Source organism: Gobio gobio (assembly GCF_949357685.1).
Source record: "Gobio gobio genome assembly, chromosome: 2".
NCBI classification, from domain to species: domain Eukaryota; kingdom Metazoa; phylum Chordata; class Actinopteri; order Cypriniformes; family Gobionidae; genus Gobio; species Gobio gobio.
Genome location: NC_137098.1, coordinates 59,573,254 through 59,601,079, shown reverse-complemented (window position 1 = coordinate 59,601,079; position 27,826 = coordinate 59,573,254). Strand labels below are relative to the sequence as shown.

General features: G+C 39.6%; 2 protein-coding genes across 4 annotated transcripts in view; one reads left to right on the top strand and one right to left on the bottom strand.

The window, feature by feature from the left end:
- eml3 (EMAP like 3) overlaps positions 1 to 23,460 on the bottom strand; it is a 66,351-nt gene extending 42,891 nt beyond the window's left edge. The window contains exon 1 of one of the 2 annotated variants that reach the window (XM_079810521.1): positions 22,977 to 23,460. In XM_079810521.1, the coding sequence (XP_079666647.1) occupies positions 22,977 to 23,001 (25 nt within the window). In that variant the 5' untranslated portion in view covers positions 23,002 to 23,460. The remainder of the gene's footprint in view (positions 1 to 22,976) is intronic. The other variant, XM_079810520.1, reaches the window with a different exon arrangement.
- ecsit (ECSIT signaling integrator) overlaps positions 23,126 to 27,826 on the top strand; it is a 13,095-nt gene continuing 8,394 nt past the window's right edge. Inside the window, exons 1-2 of one of the 2 annotated variants that reach the window (XM_079810523.1) lie at positions 23,530 to 23,616; positions 23,764 to 23,973. In XM_079810523.1, the coding sequence (XP_079666649.1) occupies positions 23,965 to 23,973 (9 nt within the window). In that variant the 5' untranslated portion in view covers positions 23,530 to 23,616; positions 23,764 to 23,964. Of the gene's footprint in view, positions 23,617 to 23,763; positions 23,974 to 27,826 lie in introns of both variants that reach the window. The other variant, XM_079810524.1, reaches the window with a different exon arrangement.

Genomic DNA, 27,826 nt, shown 5'->3' with positions numbered 1-27,826 from the left:
CAACAAGCGCAGCAACGCCGTTATGACCGGGCAGCCCAACCACGGGAGTTCCAGCCGGGAGACCGTGTCATGGTCCTGGTCCCCAGCTCTGCCTGCAAGTTCCTGGCCACCTGGAAGGGTCCGTATACCGTGATTGAGAAGATTGGGCCAGTCACGTACCGCCTGAGACAGCCGGGACGACGCCAGACAGAGCAACTCTATCACATCAACCTCCTGAAGAAGTGGGTGGGGACCCGGAACCAGGTGGCGGCCCTAAGCATCACCGATCCCGTGGTTGTAGACGTCAACCCCCATCTTTCGGCTGCCCAGAAGGCGGAGCTGCAGCACCTGGTCAGTCAGTTCCAGGATGTGTTCTCGACCCAGCCCGGGCAGACCAACGTGGTCCAACATGACGTCAGAACACCACCAGGAGTCATCGTCAGGCAACGGCCCTACCGTGTCCCGGAGGCTCGTCGGCAGGCTATTGAGGAAGAGATTCAACAAATGCTGAAGTTGGGGGTAATCGAACCATCCCGGAGCCCGTGGTCCAGCCCCATTGTGATGGTCCCAAAGCCGGATGGCACCCTCCGCTTTTGCAACGACTTCTGACGCCTGAACGAAGTCTCCGAATAAGACGGGTACCCCATGCCTCGGGTCGACGAGCTGCTGGATCGACTAGGAAGGGCCCGGTACATCAGCACCTTGGACCGCACCAAAGGCTATTGGCAGGTACCACTCTCTGAATCCGCTAAACCCAAGACTGCTTTCTCGACCCCCAGTGGCCACTGGCAGTACCGGACCCTTCCCTTCGGCCTCCACGGGGCCCCAGCGACCTTCCAACGGATGATGGACATCATCCTAAGGCCCCACCAGGCCTACGCGGCGGCCTACATCGATGATGTCGTCATCCATTCCGAGGCATGGGGAGACCACCTGGAACGTCTGCGGAGGGTGCTTTCGGAGCTCCGGCGGGCTGGACTCACTGCCAACCCCCGCAAGTGTCACCTCGCCCTCTCCGAGGCCAAGTACCTGGGTTTCCGAGTCGGAAGGGGCCTCATCCAGCCCCAGGAGAAGAAAGTCGAGGCCATCCACTCCGCCCCAAGACCGCAGACTAAGACCCAGGTACGGGCCTTTTTGGGGTTGGCAGGGTATTACCGATGTTTTATCCCCAACTTCTCCTCTCTAGCCGCCCCCCTGACAGACCTGACCAGGAAGGGGCAGCCGGAGAAAGTCTGCTGGACCCCAGCCCTCGAGGAGGCTTTCGCCCGGGTCAAGACAGCCCTGACGTCGTCGCCGGTACTCTGCGCTCCAGACTTCGGTTGCCCCTTCCTGCTGCAGACGATTGCTTCCGACACAGGACTGGGAGCCGTCCTGTCGCAAATCCAGGAAGGCGAGGAGCATCCGGTCATCTACATCAGCAGGAAGCTGTCCCCGGCTGAGACGAGGTACGCCGCCGTCGAGAGGGAGGCCCTGGCCATCAAGTGGGCAGTCCTGGAGCTAAGGTACTATCTGTTAGGCCGCAAGTTCACCCTGGTCACCGACCATGCGCCCCTTCAATGGATGGCCCGCGCCAAGGACACCAACGCCAGGATGACTCGCTGGTTCCTAGCGCTCCAGGACTTCCACTTTGAGGTACGTCATCGGGCCGGGGCCGCCAACGCGAACGCCGACGGCCTCTCAAGGATATGGACAGCTTATGCAGGTCTGTCAGGGGTCATTCCCCACCCTCCCTTTGTTTCACCCCTACTGTCTCCATATGTTCGCAGGACCAGAACAATGCTTAGGGGGGGGGAATGTGACGAGTCCACCCAGAGGAATCAGCGTCGCCCTGGCAACAACACACCTGCACATCATCACCATGGGCTGATCGGTCACAGCTGCACCGCATCAGCTCAGAGACATAAAAGCAGCTACGGCTGAGCAGACAGACAGACTCTGGTCTCGAGCTGAATGCACTGCTGGACTAACCTCTCTTTGTTGTTCTCCCCCAGAAAGCAGCGAGTGACCGACAGCCCACTTCACTGGAGCACGTTTGGACACCCACTTTTCACGAGGATTGAGCACCATCGAGCACAAGGATCACCAGCCATCACGCACCGGCTCACTGACTGCTTTCACCTTTTGCACGAGCACTGTAATAAATCCACCCTCCGGGGCCTTTTCACTCAACCTGCCTTGTCGTGTGATTCCTCACCCCGTGACAGTACCAAATTGAGTTTTTGAGATGAGTACCAAATTGAGTTTTTGAGATGAGTACCAAATTGAGTTCAGATGAGTACCAAATTGAGTTCAGATGAGTACCAAATTGAGTTCAGATGAGTACCAAATTTAGCTTTTGAGATGAGTACCAAATTGAGTTGAGATGAGTACCAAATTGAGTTTTTGAGATGAGTAAAATTGAGTTGAGATTAGGGCTGCTCGATTATGGAAAAAATCATAATCACGATTATTTTGGTCAATATTGAAATCACGATTATGTAACACGATTATTTCACATGACTTTGGGAATGTGTTGTATTTATTAAAAATACACCTTTCAACAATTCAATTGAAATTGTAACATTTGTTGTACTTTTTGAACTATTAAAATAAATAATATAACATATATTCAAATCAAAGTATAAAAGTATTCACGTAAAAATGATAATCACAAATAAATAAGATCAACAATATGGTTCGGCTAGATATGCTTTTCAGGTACGTCTAACATTAGTTTTCAGGTACAGAAATGTATCAAATGTAAGGTAGCATTGCATATTTGAGTGCATAAATTAAAGATGAATCCTATTAAACTTACAAAAGCTATTCAATCCGGATCGGATATGCGTCGTCTTTCTCGACTGTATAAAGTTCACTTAAGGCATACAGACTATGTCTGCTAGGATACTCATCAAGATGGACATGTTGACATACGTTTTGTGTGAGTTTGTCCGTTCCAGAGCAAGACTTGAAAGATAACTCAATATTTGCGCGCTGAGAGACGTGTGCGCGCTCTCGGATGAGCGCACAGAGATACATTTCCTCACAGCGCGCGCGGCTTCTCATTCGCGTCTTCTGGCACAAAACCCGGGTGATGGCGGTGAAAACGACTGGTCATATTCAAACATACGGCAGCACTCGCATGCATTGAACAAAGTTTACAAAGAGAGAATTATTTGAAAAATATGAGGGGAAAAAAGGACGTTTACACGGCACCCCTGCTCTCGTCAGTTTTTGTTTCTTTATTAGATTGTCATAGGTCACTCTGTGTTTAATTTTCAAGTGGTAAAACAAATTCGTGATGTTCCCTTGCGTTGCAGCCACTACCATGTAGCAAATCTTGCACGTAGCATGTTTCTGCTCGTCGTCTGATTCCTCGAAGCCAAACTGTTCCCAGACAACGGAGTTGGTTTTGCCTTTTTTGCTCACCAAACGCTGCTGTAACTGCCCTCCTTCTGCCATCTTTACTCGCGCCGAGTTTTTAAATTCTGCACACGAGACTCCCGATCTGAGAAAGTTTGTGGCTTCGGGAGGGGCGGATGAGCGCGTGCGCGTTTCATTCAGAACGCAAGGCAAAATAATCGTTTTTTCTCGATTGTACTATTTTGGTGATCGTTGGGAGGCAAAATCGAAATCGAAATTCGATTAATTGCACAGCCCTAGTTGAGATGAGTCCCAAATCCCAAAACCAGCTGGGAGAAAACCAGATGCGTGTCTATTTTGCATATTAGATCTGTGCATGAGGGCTTAAAGTGACAGCAGCCTAATAAATCTGCTGCCGCTTGTCATTAATGTTAATCAAACAACAAAAGAAAAAGAGAAAAACACTTAATGCTCTTCACTAAATAACTTCAGTAGCTTTAATAAGAATCGGTGTATGCATAATTTACACAGTGAAGTATTTATATTAACATTTGTTTATTACATTTCTTGTATCCTACTCTTAAATCACCTACAGTTACAAATAATGCATGGTTTATTTCATTTTTATATTATATTGTATTTTGTAATATGCATCTTTGTTCTTATTTTGAATAACAACGATAAAATAATGAAATAAAGATTTTCATCTTCGCCCACCCCTACTTTGGCCTAAATGGTCTGTCATTCTTTTTTTTAAAGATTTGTTTTCCTTGTAAGGATACATTTTTAAAATAGGGAAATTGGTTAATTTGGCATCATGCAAAATAGTAAAACCAACATAAAAAATTGTGATAAAACCGTGTTTTTCCTGAAATAAATTGTGATATAATATTTTTGCCATATCGCTCACCCCTACTTGCTTCCCTATCACTGCGTGTAACTTGTATCAAGCCTGAATATGTTTTTTTTTTTTTTCTTCGAACAATGGGTGACTAGTTCCCTCCAGTATTTTGTTAATTCATAAAAAAATATATATATATCAATAGGTTAAAAGTGTTTTCTGCTAAGTTCAGCAAGTCACAGTGCAAAAACTCTACTGCTGTGAAATGGACACATAAATAATTAGCAGCATTTAGATGTGCGGTTTAAAACAGGTCAACGATTCCAACAATTAGACCACCTATGTTCTCTCTGTGGTAGATTCAATGCAGTCACAAAACAAAAGGTCAGAGTTGGCAAGTACATTCTGTGTCGGTACAGCGAATTGCAGTGTAACACAATACGGCCCGACTGGTTTGGACTGTAATCAAAAGAAAGGAACAAAGAAGTGCTCCATTTTTGCTGTGTGTGGGGATAATACAGATTCAACAGAGATGCCCAACATATACAAATCCAAACAATAACTCACCATACTGTCTAAACACCTGTTTGAATGAGAAATAGCAAATGTTTTATAATGAGAGACAGATGTCTCAAGAACCCAATCTTTCCACATTAACTTAATCCATTCACCCCTTTAATCTGTGAAGTTCCCACATTCTGATTTGTGTAAATCTTCATAACTACGATGTTGATATGATGTTTCTAAGATATTCAAAGTGGTTGTTAGCATGTAATTGAAGTTGCTATGGTATACTGGGAGGTTACTAAGTGGTTACTGGCCCTAGTCAGAAAAGCCCACCGCAAATGTCTATGATATTCTGGTAATGAGATATGACTGAAGTCCCTCCTTCAATGTCAGTCTATGGGATTTCTTGCCCATTTTATAATCCACCAAAAGAAAGCTCAGAAAAGTAATAGCTCCAAAAAAAATTCTGAAGTATCATATATATCCATAGCACAAACAGCAAGTTCAGCCCAAGTTTAATACTCGGGGTTTGGTCAAATCACTACCTTAAGTATGACCAATAGTAATAGTCATGCATGCCTTAGGATACAACAGTAATAAACCAGTTGGCAAACCTAAGAAGCTCATATATATGACATTAATTTCTGCATTTCAACAGCATTACACAATGTTGTTTTGGTGGCCACTTACTTACAGTGGCCCTATTATGCCTTTTCAATTTAGCTGTTCGTGAATGTAAAAGGTCTGCTATGTTTTAAAGATCAAAGTGCATGACAAATAAAGTTATTGTCTCCTATAAGAAAGAATAGTTTCTGAACTGCTGAAGCGAGTCGTCTTCCATTTCAGTCTCACTTACTGTAACATCACTAACACATTTGCATAATGCCAGTCCAGAGCTATTACTTTTATGGTCTTCATTGGCTGCCTGCTCACAACATCTTGACCCTCCCTAAATCACTGTAGCTGAGGCCTAGAAGGCTGGTTGACCAATTACGCCCAGCCCTAATTGGTCTAACCTTACAGCGTGTGTCGGAAACGAAACGCCGTTACCATATCTGAATTTCAGCTCAGGAGTTTGACATGTTGAGAAGATGCCGTTTTACACACTGCAAATTCACTACGCATACACTTTTTTTAGTTTCCGACACACGCTGTAAGTGGTAGACCAATTTGGGCTTTGCAAAAAAAAATCTTGTTCTTTTTTGGTTCGATGGCAATATATAAGGTATCTATGTATTTTCGACATTTTTCTATTTGGATAAAAAAAAAATCTGTATTTATTTAAAAATATATATATATATTTTACATGATGTCCATACAAACAATGTTCATATTGAAGGTTATGGAAACAAATATAGTGAATGTAATGTAGGCTATGCAATATATTATGTGCAAAAAAAGGGGTACATTCCAACATTACAATCTAAAAACAAAAATAATGATTTTATTTTTAAATTCCCTGAACTACATTTGATTATCCCGTTAATATAATAGTTACTTTAACAAAAGCACCACATCTCAACCGCTACGGTGCAAGTATCTGTCAGTACATGTGTCCGTCAGAGCATCTGACGGGGCAAGCCGCTTCAAACTATACGCATTAACTATATCTTACCAGTTATCTTGAAGCCCTAATTAAAAATCATGTCTCATGTCCAGGACAAATTGGATTATGCACGTCCCCGCTATTTTTTTGATGCGCTTGTATCAAACTACTGTATACCGATATAAACGGTACTGCCTCATTCCATTTTGTTTATAAATAAAATATATCTATATATCGCACAAACTCGATATACCGCCCAACCGTAAGACCAATTACAACGGACTGGGCCGTCTGACCAATCAGAGCCGAGTAGGCTCCCAGAAAGGTGGAGTTTAGAGAGACTGAATCTTCGAATTAACAGTTTTCAGACTCTTTGATAAATGAGGTCATGTGCAATGTATATTATGAGAAAATGAAATGGTTTTTGATATTGAATGCATGTTTACCTATTGTAGGAGACGTTCAAAACCAAATTAGAAACCTTTAGCATAATAGGGGCACTTTAAAATGCTACTTGACTATCAAAATGTAGTCTTCCAATACTAAATACCCTGCTGCTATTATGGTCAAGAAGCACTCATAAAAGAAATTATAAGTGTTTTTCTGATTGCACCTAATAAAATGAAGCCAGCACACAGAAATGCAGAAAATGCCAGTGGGTTGGTAACACTGTAACAAAGGCCACGATTATGTGGCACAGTCTGTCTGCCATCTGAGAAAAGAGTGGGTGAGAATGGCAAAAATAGCAACAGGCAGTAAAAAAAGACTTAAATTGGCCTCCATGAATTTAGAGTACCATCATTTTAGAAACCAGAAGCATGAGGACAATGAAGTTAACATTGTCTTCATGCTTCTGGTTCTAAAACTGCAGCAGTTTATGATCTAAAAGAGACAGGATTTTAACTAGTTGGCCAAAAAAATCACTCCACCTCCCAGCAAAAATCAGATTTTTTTGCATAATGCGTGGGTTAAAATGATCCAGGTGAAAGTCAGGACAGAAGAAAAAAGTTGTTCTTTTCAAATCTGATTCAAACCATGGAGGTGGTTTGAAATGCGTTTCCAATCTGATTTTTACAGCTACAACAGTCTGGACGTCCTGGCTGCTCAAATCGTCCTTTTTCATCACTCAACATGACATAGCGATAACGTCAAAACTGGTGATGGAAATGCTGGAAGTACATCGGCATTTCCCTGTGTGATGGAGGAGTTCTGCTCCGTGACTCTCCATTTTTCCTGCATCTGTTTTGAAAGCCTTGTCACATGCGTAGGTACGCCTACGTCATTACCAAAGCAACCCATGGAGATATTTGGTTAAGTCTGGAGTCTCTGGACATACAAATCTTATTTGATCACTACACAATTATTAGTGCAGACAGTCATAACTGAGCATAGCCTTTCATTAACACCAAGCCAGTTTTTATCCGAGAGTTTCATATGGTGTGTTGGTTGTGCACCGAGCCACATCTATCACGCAGCGATGTGAGCAGGCCAACTGCACTCCTGTGCACATGTGGAACCAATTAGTGGTTTGTGTTCATCTGGTGGTTTGTGTTCATTTTTTTCGTTGTTGGTTTTTCGTTTGGTATTTTTTGCTTTCTCTCTGCATATGAAAGATTGCAAATGAGCCTTAACTAAGGGTGTTTGAGAGAACTCTCACTTGCCAGTTTTCTTACTTCTTACCCGTTGTTATTATTAACTAAAAATATATTCAAAAATTCTGTAATTGAAATAATGCTTAACTAAATTTTTTAGTTGCTTTTGGCAGTTAACTGAAATAAATAATTTTAAGTTGAGCTAATTTCAATTTAAGTTGAATTAAAATTACTAAAATAAATAGAAAGCTAAATATAGAATTATGTTTTTAAATGACTAAAACTTAAACTAAAATGCAAACTGAAAATATAAAAATAAAATCTTTTTTATTTTTGGTTCATTTTTGTAGTACACATAGTTTCCATTCCCTGTTCTGTTTGAGATAATAACCTTGACACTAGCACAGTGCTATAACTTAATATTCATAATAAATGTTTGTGAGAGAGACATCAGCCTCTCTGTATCTCAGCTGAAAATCTTCAGATAGGTGGGGTGGAGCCTGAGACCATTGAAATGAGCCCAGTGAGATTTGCTGGGCTAGAGAGGCGTGCTTATGAACATGAGGCATGTTTATGAACAAAGAGGACTTATTTTGCCAGAAACATTGGAAACATTGAACACATTTAGAGCCACGTTGATATAAGAGAGAAAACGACAGAGGAGAAGAACTAGAGAGATGCAGGCACAACATCAGATTTGTATATTCAAGAAAGAGAAACCAATCTGGATTTGGCCTGCATGGTTTCTTTGAAAGTCAAAGCCAACCCATGTCCCAAATTACATTCCCTTATTCCCCTTCCGTTTCCCTAAATGCTCTGCTCTAACATTCTTGTTAATGCAAACCATATGCAAAAATGTGTTTATCAAGCTATCAAGTTTGTCTAAACAACTATAAAAAATGTTGCCTGCACAAATGAAACATCATATAAACATCTCCTATACTATGGGGCTGTTGAATGCTTGAATCTGATTGGTTGACGAACTTTCTAAGGTGTGCAATTATTTTCAGGGAAAGTAGTTCCAGGCAGGTCTTGGCCGCTTTACAGTTTCATATCGCTTCACCAAATTATTTCAAAAGGTCTTAACAGCATACAACAGCAAAAGCGTGTGACGGTCGCATGTTTCCATCTCATACGAGGACATGAGTCACTTCATGAGCATTTTACCGTTTCATTTGAGAAAAACTACCGTCGTGTCATAAACACAAAGAAACTCAAAGGTCTTCACCGCAACTCATCAAAATAAAATTTTGCTTTATCTTGACAAATATATTACTGTTGTACAGTAGAATTTAGAATCTCTCAGTGTAATTATGCTAACAATAATATAATAAAAAATAAAGTTTTGATAATTTATTATTAAGTAATAAATAAAAAATGTTCTTCGATGTTTTAATTTTAACAGTATAAAGCTCATTTGTGCAACACTTTGTTTGATAATTTTTTTTTTAGCTAAGTTAAAAGATAAATCAATGAAATCTTTTCATAGAAATTGAATTAAAAAGAAAAAGTAGTTTTTATTAATTCAATTAATTAAAGGTGCACTATGTAACTTTTCCGTTCACTAGAGATCGCCGATTCAAAACAAAGGTGTAGTTTGATGACGGCAAGTTTGAGCGCAGAATCTTTGGACATGTGGTCTTCACCTCACAAGCGGTGGAAAAGAGTCAGGATAGGACTCGGGCAGAAATCATGCTCATGGATGTGATTATTAACATTACTGTAGTATGAAGCAGAAGCAGGACCGAGTGTTGTGGAGCTGAGCAAGGCCGCTGGAGCGATTGCTAATAAAAAGAGCGGAACACACACCTCGCGAGCAGCGGGACTTTTATGATGACACAGTCGCCGGCACCACTTCCTCTATTCCGGTCATGAGTATGAGGTAACGCAGCTCTGTTTATCATATTAGATACATCTGAGTGTGTTGAAAAGGAAGTTATGACGTTCACTCAGCGGCTGCTATGACACTTGTTGACACTGCAGTGAGAGTAAAGCGTTTCTGCAGAATAAAAGCGTAAACTGAGGGTAACGCAGATATGACGTTTTGACAGGCGACTCCCTCACACGTCCCGGTTCCTTGGTGAAAATAGCAATTTTCTCACCATTTACAAATACAAATGCAAATGTGGAAACATTTGGGATATTGTAAGTACTCAACTGAACAAAATATATAACACTGGCCTGGTGGTTTTTGGATATTTTACTGAAAAAAATTTACATAGTGCACCTTTAAGTAGCTAGTAGGCTACTATTTACTAGAACATATTACAGTAAACAAACATCACAGTCAATGGCAGACAGAGACCAAAGCCGCTCTGGCATAATGTCAATAACACTTCTATAAATGACTTACAGTTTCTTTACAGTTATTGATGTATCCCTAAAGTACCAAAAAAAGGTACCGGTACCAAATTTCAGGTACCGGCACAGGTTAAAATGTGTAGTTGTCTTATTTATTCGGTACTTACTTTCACACAAACCTTTTCGTTCTTCGCTTAAAATAAGTTTGAAATTAGGTGCGAAGCAATGTACTGTGGACATCCCAATGCCGACCACACTGTGGAGAGTGGCGTTTAGATTATCATGTAAAAAAAATTGTAATAACACAATAAACACATGAAAAAAAATTACAGCAGTGGAAAAACAGCAGTTAAGAAAGCATCTGATCATAGCGATAACTTTACTACTAACGCACATCGACCTATTATGTAATTGTCACGGACCAATGGTAGTTCGAAGATGTTTACCAGCCAGAACAAACTTTTCAAGTGAGTTTTCTTTGGCAAGCTGTTTTGAACTCCTGAAACTAACTTCATTTTGGCCTGATTTTGTTCAAAATGATGTCACAACAGTTCACCTTAAATCTTATATAAAGCATTTTTAACAGTATATGTGAAACAGTATGCATAATGCAATGCTACACGACTTTATTATGTTTGTCACGTTGTCACATGACCTCATTATATGCATTTTTAATGTGCAACATTAATTTTGCATACTGTTGGCAATCATATCCAATAATGAGCCAAGAAGTAGATCTGGTTCATTCGTGGCACTTTGAAAAGGAAGGCCAGGTCAAGTGCATCGCATTGTGGGATACAATATTCAATCTAGTGTGCACTATACATTTTGGCAAATGTGTTCTGAAGTTATTCTATGCATATCGTAGAAACAGTTAAGTATGCTAGTATGCTATGATGACCAGATTTGCTGTACATTCCTGGGCACAAAAAAAAAGGGCCAAGCCCAAAATGGCAAAACTAAACTTTTAATTGTCTTAACCACAAATTACTGGTCAGGAAATTAGCTAAATGAAAGCAAATGCCATTGCAGTCTCAGAAAAACATCAAAAGACAGAGTTAAGTTTTCGTCAGAATATGGGAAGTTTCATGTGGAGTGATAAATCACAATGAAACAAGATGCATGGTGATGCTTCAGATCAGTGTCTTCGAAAACCTGCTGAGAAATATAATGATACATGCATCTCTATCACAGTGAAGCATTGATGAAGAGAGGTGTCATTGTGTGGGGAGCCTTTTTAGCTACTGGTATTGGAGAGCTACTTCACTGTGAAAAGTAATTTAATGCTTTGCAGTTTCCAGGAGGTGCACTTATATTGTTAGTTTGATTTTTACATCATAAAATGTCATAATTTAGAAATAAAAGGCATTTTTTCTATACTGCTGTTTGCCCTGTTTCAAGAGGCGTGTCTGCTGTGAGACTTCAGTAAAAACGCCCACTGTTGTGATTGGCTGACATCTTTGCATTTGAAATGAGCGGAGGGGGCGTGGTTTAACGAGGTCTACGAGACACGAGCTGCTGCCAGAGAGACGGATGGATCTGAGTTCACTTCTCAGCACATCTCATACCCCTTTTCCACCAAGGCAGTGCAAGAGCTAATTCAGAGCCAGAGCTAGTCCCAGTTCATAGTTGGTTCGACTGAGGAGCCTTCTAAGAACCGTTTGCTTTTCCACATGCTGGGAGCCACAACAACGCTAGCAAGGCAGCGGCAGTGTTGCCAAGTCCGTGGTTTTGCCGCGGGCTGTTTTTTCATGTCCGCGGGATAAAGCGACCCCAATTATGTGATATTTAGCCCCGGGAATGCGAATTATAGTAGGCAACCATGCCAAAAAACACATATTTTACCCCCAAATGTGATTTTTACCGGGGAAGCCCCCCTGAAACGCGATTGGGCTTGTTTTGAGTAGCAATTGGGTGGGTTTTGTTGTGAAAACCTGGCAACCCTGGGCAGCGGGGAAACACAAACACACCAGGCTTGTTCGACATGCATCGGCACTGCGCAGACCGCTCCACGTATGATATATATATATATATATATATATATATATATATATATATATATATATATATATATATATATATATATATAAAAAAACCTCATGAGTGAATCAAAAGCATAAGGAGTCATATGCTCTCGCTGGATCGGTCTGCACAGCGCCGCTGCGAACAAGCCTTCCATCAACAATGCAAACGTTGCGTTACTATTGATTCACATGGCTTTACGATCCTACATTGGCATCAAAACACAACGAAAACACAGCGAATCCAACGCATTCATGCAGTTCGCCGTAATTTGTATAGACGGAGATTACAAACGAGCAGCAGCTGTTAGCTCCATTAGCTGCTATTTCAAACAATGGCGGATCTCAAGTTTGTGTTGGTCTTGTTGACCCCGCCCCCAGCGCCTGACGTAATCGGTTCTTACTTCTAGCCCAGCAATGTTTTGGTGCTACTTAAGAACCACTTTTCCTGGCTCGGAGCTGGGGCTTTGTGTGTGGAAACACAAAGAACCGATTTGAAACTAGGCTCTGGCTCCGATCTAGCTCTAGCTCTGCCTTGGTGGAAAAGGGGTATCAGTTCAGTGAACTGTTGTTACAGGCATATACTTCAGGTTATTAGTTTATTTCTAGTCGGAGGGGCTGTCACTCATGTCAGAAAGTTAGTAACTTTAGTAAATTTTGGATCAGCGCTGACTCAAGACGCGAACCGTTTAGAACGATTCAGTCCGATTTGGTGAACTGATTCGGTTCACTAAAAAGAACCGGTTCAAAAGAATGATTAGTTCGCCGATGTTGAAGGCCGACCGGTCCTGAGCTTCAGAGTGCGTGAGGTTTATCTCTAAAGATGTGACTCTGCTGATGTTGAGCAGAAACTCACGACAGTATGTAGAACAGATAGACGCGACGAGGACGTACAAAAACACTGAATCACAAGATAGAAAACACGAAAACACCGTTCTGTCTGGAGAGAGAGAAGCCGCAGTGTGTGCACAAATAATAAATAATTAGCTACACATCAGAAATCACTGATCACAGATCAGAAGGAACTGAAAAAAGACTTCTGTTTTCATTTGTACATCCAAACACTGAGAAACTGCCAGCATTCACTGCCATGATCTCTCAAGAGTTTGCATGGGCGTGCCAGATTCTCTGGGCGGAGGAAAGGGAGGTAACCGTTCCTGCTTGGACGTCAAACCAGGAGACTTCAGGATTGGCTCGTCTGGCCTGTCATTTTCTCAAAGGCAGAGAAAGACAGCCAGAACTCGGTTTTACACCGATCAACATTTCTGTCCACTGCGGGACAATATTCAGGCTAGGGGAACTCATATTAATGTTGAAATACCTCATAAAATGAAAATTTCATGCCATGGGACCTTTAAATAAAAAGTCCTGGCTCTTCCAAGCTTTATAATGGCAGTGAATGTTGCTTCGTTTTGGAAGTCCAAAAAAGTGTAGTGCCTCTCGCAGTTCAAAATGCTTACGCAACGTCTGACAAGAGTAACTGGTGTGCAATGTCGTCAGACGTAGCGTAAGCATTTTGAACTGTGAGAGGCACTACACTTTTTCCGTCAGATTAATACAGAAGACGGTCCGCCGGAAGTTAGAAATGTACTTTATAAAGTTTTAAATATGGATATTTTTCTCACACAAACGCATTGCTTCGCTTCAGAAGACCTTTATTAACCCCCCGGAGCCGTGTGGAGCAGTTTTATGACGGATAGATTAATTTTTATGGGCTTAAAAAAATGAAGCAACATTCACTAAGGTTATAAAGAGCCAGGACATTTTTTTATATAACTCAGATTGTATTTGTCTGAAAGAAGAATGTCATATTCACCTAGGATTGTTTGATGGTGAGTAAATCATGGGATAATTTTCATTTTTGGGTGAACTATCCCTTTAATCGTGATTAATCGCATCCAAAGTAAAAGTTTGTGTTTACATATATGTGTGTTTACTGTGTATAATTATTATGTATATATAAATACACACACATGCATGTATATATTTAAGAAAAAGTATACATATATAAAAAAAAATGCACATATATTTAAGAAAATTTCATAAAAATATAAAAAATATATATTTATATATAATATAAATTATATAAATATTATATATATATATATATATATATATATATATATATATATATATATATATATATATATATATATATATATATATATACAGTATACACATGCAAATATTTCTTAAATATGTACATCATGTGATGTGTGTATATAATAATTATTCACAGTACACACATATATTATGTAAACACAAACCTTTATTTTGGATGGGATTAATCATGATGAATCGTTTGACAGCACTAATTTGGTCTCATGTTAAACTCAAACGAACTGAGGGACATTTTTCAGCTACTCAAGAACTGTTTGAATTGAAACCATTAACTTTAAGTGGAACAACACTGACTCTTCCTGGAAAAAGCTGTCTGCAAGTTGGCTATTCCGTGTTGTTACTTTATCTACAGTATTTATGCAATTCATGCTAATGGAACCGGTGATGTGTGACTACGTTGGTTAAGACCATTAAAAGACCACTAAATATTTTGGCATTTTTTACTTCTTTTTTTTTTGAATATGAGCATCAAGCCTACTTGACAGACTTATTCTTACATGACAATCAGAAGCAGGTATCAAGATAATGTGCAAAGGCTAGTTCGTTCATGTTTTACTGAAAATTTCTTGATGCAGTTTTGAATTCTACTGAACTGTTTTCCTGTCTGAAATGTAAAAAAAAAAAAATAAATAACTCTGAAAAACAACAGGTAACACTTTATTTTAAGGTGGCGTAGTTACAAGTTATATACTGTATACTTACTAGTAATAACACTAAATTATGCATAATTACAAGCTAACCCTAAACCAAACCCTAACTGTAACTCTATAGTTAGAACATGTAGTTAATTAATATTACTCAGTACTTATTTGAGTAAGTACAATGTGACTACCTCACCTTAAAATAAAGTGTAAGCAAACAACGCAGCACACAGTCAAACAGCTCAGAGTAACTGTGGTCCCGAAGCAAAAGAACATGCAGAGTCCAAATAAAATAAAGATGTTAAAATAAATGAAACGCTAAAAATAAATTAAACACTCATGAGTGACTGCATTTCAACCGTGGTTTACAAAACCATATGCTCCATGCAAAACAGTTTAGCTGAACCAAGCCTGTGAGTCATTTGATATCCATCAATAACGGATTTTGCAACAATATGCAAAACCTTGGGAAAATCTGGCCTTCCACAAAATCTAATATTAAACTAAATCTAATATTACGTCTGTTCTCACTATGAGCCATGATATAATAAATGAAAGTATCATAAGCCGTGTGTGATACTTCTCCACTTCAGTTCGCCCACCTCTCGCTGCTCTCTTTCCTGTCAGCGTTGCGTCGCACCTCTTATGGCTACGGCGTAACTTCCTGTACGGCACTGTCCGCCCCTGCATCTTCATTCTTACTCACAAACACAAATTCTCACCTCCCACAATGAGAAAAAGAACAAGACAAAACTCGAAACAAAACTTGTTTCTTCTTTTTTGAAGAAACAAGCTGGGTGGTTTTGTAGTGTTTCCCCAAACTATTTCATCAGTTACTTTTATTTGACTCTAAAGGATAAACAGAAACAAATGAGAGTGATTCAATCCAAATTTTCCATTAGAAATGGTTTCATCCAAACCTATTCTGTTTCTTTTCAGTCAAGTGAAAAACATTGCTATGTGTCTCAGCAAAAATGTCAGCATTAAGCAACTTGTGCATTTGATATCTTCCAAACTTTCAAAATGAGTTTCAAAATGCTTTCGAGATCAAAGAAATCTCATTTCCTTCACACAAGAATTGGAAGCCTATGCAAAACTGTTCACATTCATATATCAAGGTTTGAAAAAAGTTATATTTCAAACAGATTATGTAAACTAATTCTTTAAAGTCGGCATGAAACAGTAGTTGCGATAGTTTTTTCTTCCCTATTGTGACGGATATCTAAGTGAAACGGTTTCTCGAACAAAAAAAAAAGTAGGACGGGACTTGATTGGACCGTTCGATAGCTGTGGTTTGCTATTGCTGTGATGTCATGTGATTGACAGGTTGTCCCGCCTAGACTTGTGCCGGTATACGGTAATACGATCTATCACGATAATGAACATGCACGATATTGTTATCGTGGTCACTTCAAAATACTGTGAATAATTATTTATTACGAATTATTCCGATTTTTAGAATGCATTTTAAAAATACTTTACCCATCTACCGTTTAAAATGCACAACACGCTGATGGCACAGCAGAAATGCAGCCGTTTCCCCGGTAACCCTCCTAAACAAACCAGACTGGCGCTACTAAACAGTAATTAAATGTTTCAAACAGCCATTCAGTTTCTGTATTTCTGTGCTCATCACATCACAAAATACTTAATACTTAAAGACTTAAGGCTATTCATTTTCAAACTTAAACATTTTAAATTTTAATCTGGACTACATGCCCGAGATATTGTTTGAATATGTTTTGATTCTTTATTGTTCAGTGACACACTTTACAATAAGGCTCCATTATTTAACATTAACATAATTCATTAGTTAAAGCTGCACTATGTAACTTTTTCACCCACTAGAGGTCGCCTGTTCAAAACAAAGACGTAGTTTGATGACGCCACACAGAATCTTTGGACATGTGGTCTTCACCTCACAAGCGGTGGAAAAGAATCGGGATAGGACTCGGGCAGAAATCATGTTCATGGATGTGATTATTAACGTTACTGTAGTCTGAAGCAGAAGCAGGACCGAGTGTTGTGGAGCTGAGCAAGGCCGCAGGAGCGATTGCTAATGAGAACATTTTACATAGTGCACCTTTAAAGGTGCACTATGTAAGATTTTTGCAGTAAAATATCCAAAAACCACTAGGCCAGCGTTATATATTTTGTTCAGTTGAGTACTTACAATATCCCAAAAGTTTCCAACTATTTGTAAATCGTGAGAAATTGCTATTTTAACCAAGGAACCGGGACGTGTGAGGGAGTCTGTCGATTGTGTCATATCTGCGTTACCCTCAGTTTCCTTTTTTATTTTGCAGAAACGCTTTACTCTCACTGCAGTGTGAACAAGTGTCATAGCAGCGAACGGCAGAGTAACGTCATAACATCATTAACAAACTCAGATCCGATAAACAGAGTTGCGTTACCTCATACTCATGACTGGAAAAGAGGAAGCGAGAAAAGTCCCGCCGGCGACTATGCCATAATAACAGTCCCTCTCTTCCATCGCTCCTGCGGCCTTGCTCAGCTCCACAACACTCGGTCCTGCTTCTGCTTCATACTACAGTAACGTTAATAATCACATCCATGAACATGATTTCTGCCCGAGTCCTATCCTGACTCTTTTCCACCGGCTGTGAGGTGAAGACCACATGTCCCAAGATTCTGCGCTCAAACGTGGCGTCATCAAACTACGCCTTTGTTTTGAAAAGGCGACCTCTAGCGGACATAGTGTAACTTTAAAGGGGTGGTAAACCACGATTTCACTATTCTAACTTTAGCTAGCGTGTAATGTTGCTGCTTGAGCATAAACAACATCTGCAAAGTTACAACGTTCAAAGTTTAAAGCAAAGGGAGATATTTGCTTTTAAATAAATCAGTTTCTAAGAACTACAGCAAACGGCCAGTAGGCGACTACACACATTCCTCCAGGGTTGGTGACATCAACAGGCTCAATATTTACATAAACCCCTCCTCCGAGAATATTAAATAAGGGGGGGTGAGGCCATTTTGTATCGCGGCGCTGTTGTGGTTAGTAGGCTGGAGTGTTGTTGCCGCGATGCCGAAGAAACGCTGTTATTTTCATCCGGATTGCAGGTCTGGGGTACTTGCTCTGTTCAGCCTTCCTTGGGACGGGGGTGCGTTGCAGAGCGTTTAACATACAGCATGTTATATGCACGTGTGTTTGAGTCAGCGGGGAATCAGGCGCGCGCAGGGCTCCCTGCAGAGGAGATCTAACATCTAAGCACATCTAACAGAGGAAAACATCCACCGTCTTCGCGATTTCAATGCCAGATTTGCACAACGTCAGCTGCGTGAAACAAACACTGCCGGTGCGTGGATGCACGACGCGCGCGCTGCACATTTCACGGAGGACAACACAAACTTCCACAAACTTCGCGAGTTCAATACAGGATATGCACAACGGCTTGTCCTGAAAGCTGGATTTACAAACAGAAGCTGTTTACGGGCCACAACCTGTAAGTCTGATTTATATTTCATCGATGTGTTTTCCTGTAATAGGTTGTAGCAAGGAAGTAAACAGATGACAGCGCTGTTCTGCAAACCAGTCTGTTAAATGCTCATTCATACTTAACGTTATCCGACGAACACCTAATGTTACAAACACTAACGTTAAAATCTCAACAGCGAACCTGACATTAGTGTAAATGATTCTTTGATTAGAGCTTTTATGTATTGTTTATCTACAGGCATGCTAAACATGGTTCTGTGTGTGATTTGGCTAACTTACTAGTTAAAGCCAGTGCTTAGTGTTTGTTTTGGGTTAGTTCTTGCGACAGATATTTGGCTATAATCGTTCTAAAAATACAAAAGTTAAAGTGCCATTCAGTAGCGATCATTATAGATCCGCAGTCTTTACTCTTAAGGACTGAACAGGTTCTGCTCGATCATCTTCACTCAAATGTTCTGGGTCTGATTCGGGCTCATATGGTTTTATTGACGCCGTTGTTTCTATGACCAAAGCACAGCCTCCGGTAAAGGTAAGGGGCGTGACGTTTCCGACAAACGTACACTAGGCGGTTAGCGAATCACAACACACTGGGCCAGCTAACCAATCAGAGCCCACTGCGTATTTTTGAGGGACTGGCTTCATACAACCCGGAAAGCATCAGACCGTTTTACAAGGAGGGACAGAGCAGTGTAGAATAAAGGTCAAATATATGACAAATAAGGCAATTTTTTTTAAAACGAAGCATGAACACATGTTACAGTGCACCCCACAAACACAATCAAGCCTTCAAAAGAATGTGTTTTACCACCCCTTTAACAAACTGACAATGAAAATACTTCTAAAGCATTTATTGTTAAATGTAAATTTCAACATTTATTAACACATTATTAAAATCTAAAGTTGTATTACTGTATTATTTAATGGACCTGAGCTTACACTAACAGTTGTATTTGACAACTGACGTTATCAAAGAATAATAACTGTAACAAATGTAGCTATTTGCTCTTTGTTAAAGTTAGTTAATGCATCAACTACTAGTGAGACATTATTGCAAAGTGATAGCTTAACTATAGTTAATCAGTTTGAAACATTTGTTTACTTTATATTTTTGTGCATTGCTTTATTGCATTTAAATGTTCTGTTCTTTTTGTTATAAGACAAAGTTATTAAACCTATATATATATAGAATGAAAACACTTTTTTTGCAACTTATTTCAATATCGTGATAATACCGTATACCGCGATAAAAGCTTCAGCAATTAATCGCAACATGAAAATTTGATACCGGCACATGCCTAGAAAAAAAAAAAGATGCGCACGGATAAATCATTTATAATCAATACTGCAATATTCCATTTAAAAACAAACAAACATCTGAATAGTCCATTTTGATTTCATGGTGTTTTTTCATGCATCTGTCAATTTTGAGATTTTTTAAGATAAAATAAGATGTATGCAAAAACCCTTTCCGTAAAAACCTTTTTACTCTAATGTCGGGAATTTTTTTTACAATGATTTTGAACCTGGCTTTATCCAATGTTCAGATTTTTCTTCTAAAAATGTATGAAAAATTTGTGCATATTTAAATAAAAAAAAAAATGTTGTTGCATTTCCTAATCTAATCAATCAACTGGGGAAGTATGGTGATGTCTATTAGTTTATTATTTTTTACCCTATTCACCTGGGGTGTCTTGCCTTGATAATCTTATTCAATGTCCTTTCTCATGTCTCATCTAAAGTTTAAAACGTAAAATCTATGCATTTACAAACTACCAAACAAAAAACTGCTTTCACAGAAACACTTTTAAAACACATTTTCTTCAAAAAAAAATTTTATGTGGAAAGCCATACACTTTACCACCATGTCAACTTGTAAATCACTGCAACCAATAATCTGATATTTTGGCAATAATCTCTTCTGACAAGATCCAGACTTTGAGGCACTTGAGACAGACAGAAAGACATGCTGGGAAAAATTAGGCATCTGTAGTAAAACCAGGATGCCAGAGGGCTTCCGCCATGATTTTTACTGCTCTCCACTGGCCAGCACGTACAAGACAGTAAACAAAACAAAAGCACATGTGGTGTCACTGTTACAGACACCCATTCAATGCTGAAATCTACACGGCAAGCAATCACAAACTACAACACCCCCATTATTACCAAACTAACAGAGCTGTCTAGACAACAAGCAACCTATGGCAAGTGGTTTAATCCTTTACTATAACTAATATTTATTTTTATTCAACTAATATTTGCATATTGAATCTTACAGGCAAATTTTTAAAATGAACTTTAAAGTAGTTATTCTGACTAGTCATAACGTATGACTAGAAAACACTGCGGCATACATAACTGGAAACACTTCAGGATTTTCGAAGTCGTCATCTGATTGGTTGAGTTCTACAGGATCTCCGGGAGATGTGTGTCGCGTTCTTTAACGGTCCGCCTGGAAACAAAGATGTCCTGACGCCAAACGCGGTCATGTTTACAAGCACTTATCAGGATCAACTAAATGCTGGATTTTTAAAAAGTATGTGAAGTATGTAATTTTTGCGGGATAGACTCTTTAAAATACGCCCAAGAGTTTTGCACACCGGTCTGTTATTGCAGGGACATCAACGTTACATTTTCACGGCCCTAAACATGATGCGGAACAAAACAAACTGTGATTGGTCGCACATATATCAGTCAGACGGCCTCTGGGCGGTCCTTGGCCAATTGACCGTTCGCAAAGACCTGCTCCCTTTAGTTACTTTTGCTATGTCCGACAAGCCATGGCGCTCAAACACCACACACGTTCTCACGTGGAGAAAATGCATTGCGGAGCAAAGAGGACGTCAGTACACACCGTTTTTTTCAAGTTCAAGTCCACCAACGTTAATCTCCTAACTCTCCTGGCTGCTTTGTCGGACAAAACGTTAGATTGTGATTGGTCAGATCACTTGTCAATCACCTGACTCGTTGCCTCGCTGCCTTATCAGACAATGGCTTGTAAGGCAGCATTTGTGCATGAAGGCACCTCATGAAACTAATTTCGGACAGACTACTGAGGCAGTGTTACTGTTTAATGATCTACAGCAAAATAGAGAGAGCTTTGGTGAGAACTAAACAAATATTTAATTACTACATTAGTAATTTCTCGCTAGAAATTACATCAGAAGTAGAAAATGTTGGTTAAAAACATACACTTACAAACAAACTGACCAGCAAACGCAACTTTCGGATGCCATCTTTTTTTTCCAGCTCAACTGTCACCGAATGGAACGCACAGGATTGTGGGATATCAAAGGCAGCGAAGGATACAAATATGCTGCCTTCAAAAATCCATCAGATGAAGGTGTCTCCGGAGACAGGAAGTGAAGCTAACATTAGATTCGGACGTGCCTTGATGCCTTGAAATGTGTCCTCCGAAGGCAGCATTTTGCAGGTTTCGGACGCAGCCTTAGACTATTTGGAAAGTGACTATTTGCAAAATAATAAATAGTAGTATGTAATAAACTACAAGCGCTAATTGAACAGATACCAGTCATTACTGGAAAAAATACTAGTATTTCATTAAGGGCTAGTAGCTAATTAAGAGTTAAGAGTTTTGGATTACTTATAAACCTTTATTTATTTATTTATAAAAGTACTATTTTTTTTACTACCATAAAAAAGATACTATTCAGTATTACCAAATTCAATTAACTGTTAAAACAGCTTGCCATAGTGTGTTAGAAACATTTAAAGTTGGGAAGTATGATGAGATAACCATGAAGGCCAACAGAGGAAGCGAGACTTGGCTTGAATTTGTTTGACAAAAATGACGCAATGAACTGCAGCCGTTGTTGTTGTGTCATTGAAGACTGAATGACATGCTAAGAAAAAGTGTTGAACAATAGAATTTCACATACCATCCCAGAACTAACAGAACAACTTGAATGAAACTCCAGAAATTGACCATGGTAAACACAGTTAACTACAAAATACAATAGCTTCCACTCCTAGTGTTACTTTAAAAGAATAATAAATGAATATGGGACCCTCAGTGTTAGAAGTTATCAAAGTTTGTAATAAATCTTGTTGTTAAAAATGGCCAGTTTTCTGAACTAGTGTATTGGTCTCTCAGCTTGGCCAGGCCTGTTGTTGTCAGGTTTTAGAGAGGTTTTGTGCACTTTTCAGTAAGCCAGACTTCACAGCTAAACACCAGCTTGCCTAGCCAGGCTAGGAGATCAGCTAGGGCCAGTTTAGGCTTGTTTAAGATGCAGTTTTAGAATTAAATAATATCGCCATACCAGTTTTAATGCAATAAGTTGTCGATAACCTTGTTACCATGGTATATTGTTTTGCGTGGGAAGTCTGATAGTGTCAATAACTGTGTTACACCCTGCAGTTATCACACACTCCAAAATAAAAAAATAAAACAAATCAGTTTTTAAAGTTTTGACAGTAAACAAACTGCACATTTGTATATACTGACAGCGTGTATTGGCATAATTACAAATGTATACTCAGAAATGAACGTTTGTTACGTCGTTCTACAACAATACAAACTCTGTAAGTGTATCGTTTATATTATATTGTATAGACATACAGATAGTAATTGACCATATAGAATAAGACCAACAGTATTAGAAACTCACCAAGACTATTCGTTGATCCATCCATGTCTGAGTTCAACACTCCTTACAGATCTCGCAAATATTGGATTATATTACTATATCCCATGGGCAGAAACGCAATGCATGTCTCCACATTATGCTGTCAACCGCATCGCCGAGTGCTTGCGGGACACTCACGCGTCAACACAGGCGCGGAGGGGCCGCTGAAGATTGCAGAAGTTGTAACTGTGAAATCACGAATCCAGGAAATGAGCAGAGAGTGTATCTGTCGCAAGAGGCAAGTGCACGATCTCGCGGGCTGGATTTACTCCAAGAACCGCGTCCATGTAAAGTTGATTGAGAGCGGGAGATTTCTCATTTATCCTTCTTACGCCACGGAGCTGAAATAAGTCGCGCTACTTCGTTCCTGTACAGTTTCCCCCTCCCAAACCCCGGTTAAGGAAAAAGTTACAACTTTTGACAGCTTCATCTGTAGTTTCCACCCAATACCGTTCTGCCATCTAGTGCTGGTTGCGTGAATAACACACCGGAACTATTGTGAGTGGAACGTCCTTCATGGCGTTTCAGGGGGGAAGATGAAAGACGACGCACCGGGAAACCAGCCGGTGCGTGTTTGAAGGAGACTTGACAGCAGAATGAGATCTGAGTGGATTTAGTGATCGTGAGTATTGATCAAGTATTATTTAGCGTTTCCTTGCCATTTATAATTATTATTGTATAGGCTAATTAGGTTTATCGAAACATTCAGTTGTAAATGCTACAATAATGTGATTAATATTATGTAATTACTTCTATTGGCTATAATTAGGGGTGCTCCGATCGATCGGCAACCGATCATGATCGGTCGATAATCGCTTTGGGATGGTTGATCGGCGGTCTCCAAAAAGGCCGATCTCATGAACCGATCGCATGCTGACGACACATAAACCCCGCGCCTGCTGTGAGAGCTAGGGCATAATATGCAGCGACACCGTCTCATTCTCTTTCCAGTGCGGGTAAAATAATTATAATGCTGAAGGTGAGGTACAATTCATATTTCTATATTAGATAACTTTCGCAGTCATTTGAAAACGTTCTGTGGGACATAAGTTCACAAACAGCGCGCGTGAATCACAGCGTGCGCGCGCGCTCTCTCTCCCTTTCAAAATGCTCAAATGGCTTCACATCAGCGCATCGCATCTGCACTAAAATCGAGGTGCTCAGTTGACACAGGATTTGCCACTTTGCACAATCGAGGCAGTGTCGCATTGTCACTAAAGTTTATCATTTGCATTTATTTTTAAGTCTTGCCAGTGTTCAAACCGCACTCGCGCGCACGGTCTGGACACACACACACACACACACACACACACACACACACACACACACACACACACACACACACACAGGCCATCTCACAAAAAGCTTGCGAGTACAAAGTGCGCTGAAATGGTCAGATACACACATATGTATGTACTAAATGACCGTCTTGACGAGTATGCACGTAAACCCCGTCGTGACTCGCGAGTGAACATTTGTGCAACTGCATGTAACCGTAACCGTGTTCACTCTTAAAGTGACAGCTGTCGAATAAACTGCTGCTGTCTCTGAGTTTCTCTTTGTCTTGTGTTGAACCTTTATGACACCCACTGCTCTTGAATGACTAACTTTTGCAACCTTAAGTGTAAGGATGAATCTAATTTAATTTATTCAGGGAAGACCAATATTAATTTACATTTGATTTCTTATTAAATGTCTTTAGTATTTCTTACCTCAATACTAATGTTAGACCTACCTGAAAAATTGTTTTTAAAAACAAAAATGCACTGCATGATCAAATATTTAGGTGAGAATTATATACATTTATTATATACATTTATTTGGGAAAGATGGCCTACAATAGTCTTAAGTTATCTCATTTTCTAAAATAAACACTTGGTGGTTCTTCAAGATCTTGACTCAGTTAATTTAGAGTTAGTTTCATTTCTACAAATGGTGCAAACTCTGCAAGATTATAGATAAAAGATTGCCATTCTGTGATCGGCAGTGATCGGCAATCGGCAGATCATGATCTTGGTGATCGGTAATCGGTGATCGGCCCCAAAAATGCTGATCGGAGCATCTCTAGCTATAATTATATTTCTCTGAGCTAGACATACAGAAAAAAAACAGACGGATAGATAGACATAGATAGATAGATAGATAGATAGACATACAGACGGATAGATAGAAAGATAGACATACAGATAGATAGATAGATAGATAGATAGATAGATAGATAGATAGATAGATAGATAGATAGATAGATAGATAGATAGATAGATAGATAGATAGACAGACAGACAGACAGACAGACGGACAGATAGACAGACATACAGAGACAGACATACAGAGACAGACAGACATATAGATAAATGGATAGATAGACAGATAGATAGATAGATAGATAGACAGACGGATGATAGATAGATAGCTAGAAAGATAGACAGCTGAATAGATAGATAGATAGATAGATAGATAGATAGATAGATAGATAGATAGATAGATAGATAGATAGATAGATAGATAGATAGATAGATAGATGGACATACAGACGGATAGATAGAAAGATAGATAGACATACAGACGGATACATAGACAGACAGACATACAGATAGATAGACAGACAGACAGACAGACATATAGATAGACTGATAGATAGACGGACAGATAGATAGACAGACGGATGATAGCTAGATAGATAGACAGCTGGATAGATAGACAGATGGATAGATAGACAGGTGGATAGATAGACAGACAGATGGATAGATTGATAGATAGACAGACAGACAGATGGATATATAGACAGACGGATGGACAGAAAGACAAATAGACAGACGGATAGATAGATAGATAGATAGATAGATAGATAGATAGATAGATAGATAGATGGACATACAGACGGATAGATAGAAAGATAGATAGACATACAGACGGATACATAGACAGACAGACATACAGATAGATAGACAGACAGACAGACAGACATATAGATAGACTGATAGATAGACGGACAGATAGATAGACAGACGGATGATAGCTAGATAGATAGACAGCTGGATAGATAGACAGACGGATAGATAGACAGGTGGATAGATAGACAGACAGATGGATAGATTGATAGATAGACAGACAGACAGATGGATATATAGACAGACGGATGGACAGAAAGACAAATAGACAGACGGATAGATAGACAGATAGATAGACATACAGACGGATAGATAGACAGATAGATAGATAGATAGATAGATAGATAGATAGATAGATAGATAGATAGATAGATAGATAGATAGATAGATAGATAGATAGATAGATAGATAGATAGACATACAGACGGATAGATAGAAAGATAGATAGACAGACAGACAGACAGATAGACATACAGACGGATAGATAGATAGATAGATAGATAGATAGATAGATAGATAGATAGATAGATAGACAGACAGACATATAGACAGACAGACAGACAGACAGACAGATAGATAGATAGACAGAGATAGATAGACAGACGATGGATAGATAGATAGACAGCTGGATAGATAGACATTGGATTAGATAGTCAGACGGATAGATAGACGACGGACGGATAGATAGACAGACAAATGGATAGATAGATTGATAGATAGACAGACAGACAGATGGATAGATAGATTGATAGATAGACAGACAGACAGATGGATAGATAGACAGACAGACAGATGGATATATAGACAGACGAATGGACAGAAAGACAAATAGACAGACGGATAGACAGACAGATATATAGACAGACGGATAGATAGATAGACAGACGGATAGATAGACAGATGGATAGATATATAGACAGACGGATGGACAGACAAATAGACAGACAGACGGATGGCTTGACAGACAGACGGATATATATATAGATAGACAGATAGATAGATAAATAGATAGACAGACAGACAGACATATAGATAGACAGATAGACAGACGATGGATAGATAGATAGACAGACGGATAGATAGACATTGGATTAGATAGTCAGACGGATAGATAGACGACGGACGGATAGACAGACAGATGGATAGATAGACAGATAGATAGATTGATAGATAGACAGACAGACAGACAGACAGACAGATGGATAGATAAACAGACAGATGGATATATAGACAGACGGATGGACAGAAAGACAAATAGACGGATAGACAGACAGATAGATAGACAGACGGATAGATAGATAGACAGACAGACGGATAGATATATAGACAGACAAATAGACAGACAGACGGATGGGTTGACAGACAGACGGATATATAGATAGACAGACAGATGGATAGATAGACAGATAGATAGATTGATAGATAGACAGACAGATGGATAGATAAACAGACAGACAGATGGATATATAGACAGACGGATGGACAGAAAGACAAATAGACGGATAGACAGACAGATAGATAGATAGACAGACAGACGGATAGATATATAGACAGACAAATAGACAGACAGACGGATGGCTTGACAGACAGACGGATATATAGATAGACAGACAGATGGATAGATAGACAGATAGATAGATAGATTGATAGATAGACAGACAGACAGACAGATGGATAGATAAACAGACAGACAGATGGATATATAGACAGACGGATGGACAGAAAGACAAATAGATGGATAGACAGACAGATAGATAGACAGACAGACGGATAGATATATAGACAGACAAATAGACAGAAAGACGGATGGCTTGACAGACAGACGGATATATAGATAGACAGACAGATAGATAAATAGATAGATAGACAGACGGATGGATGGATAGATAGATGGACAGACAGACAGACAGACTGATGGATAGACAGACAGACGGATAGCTA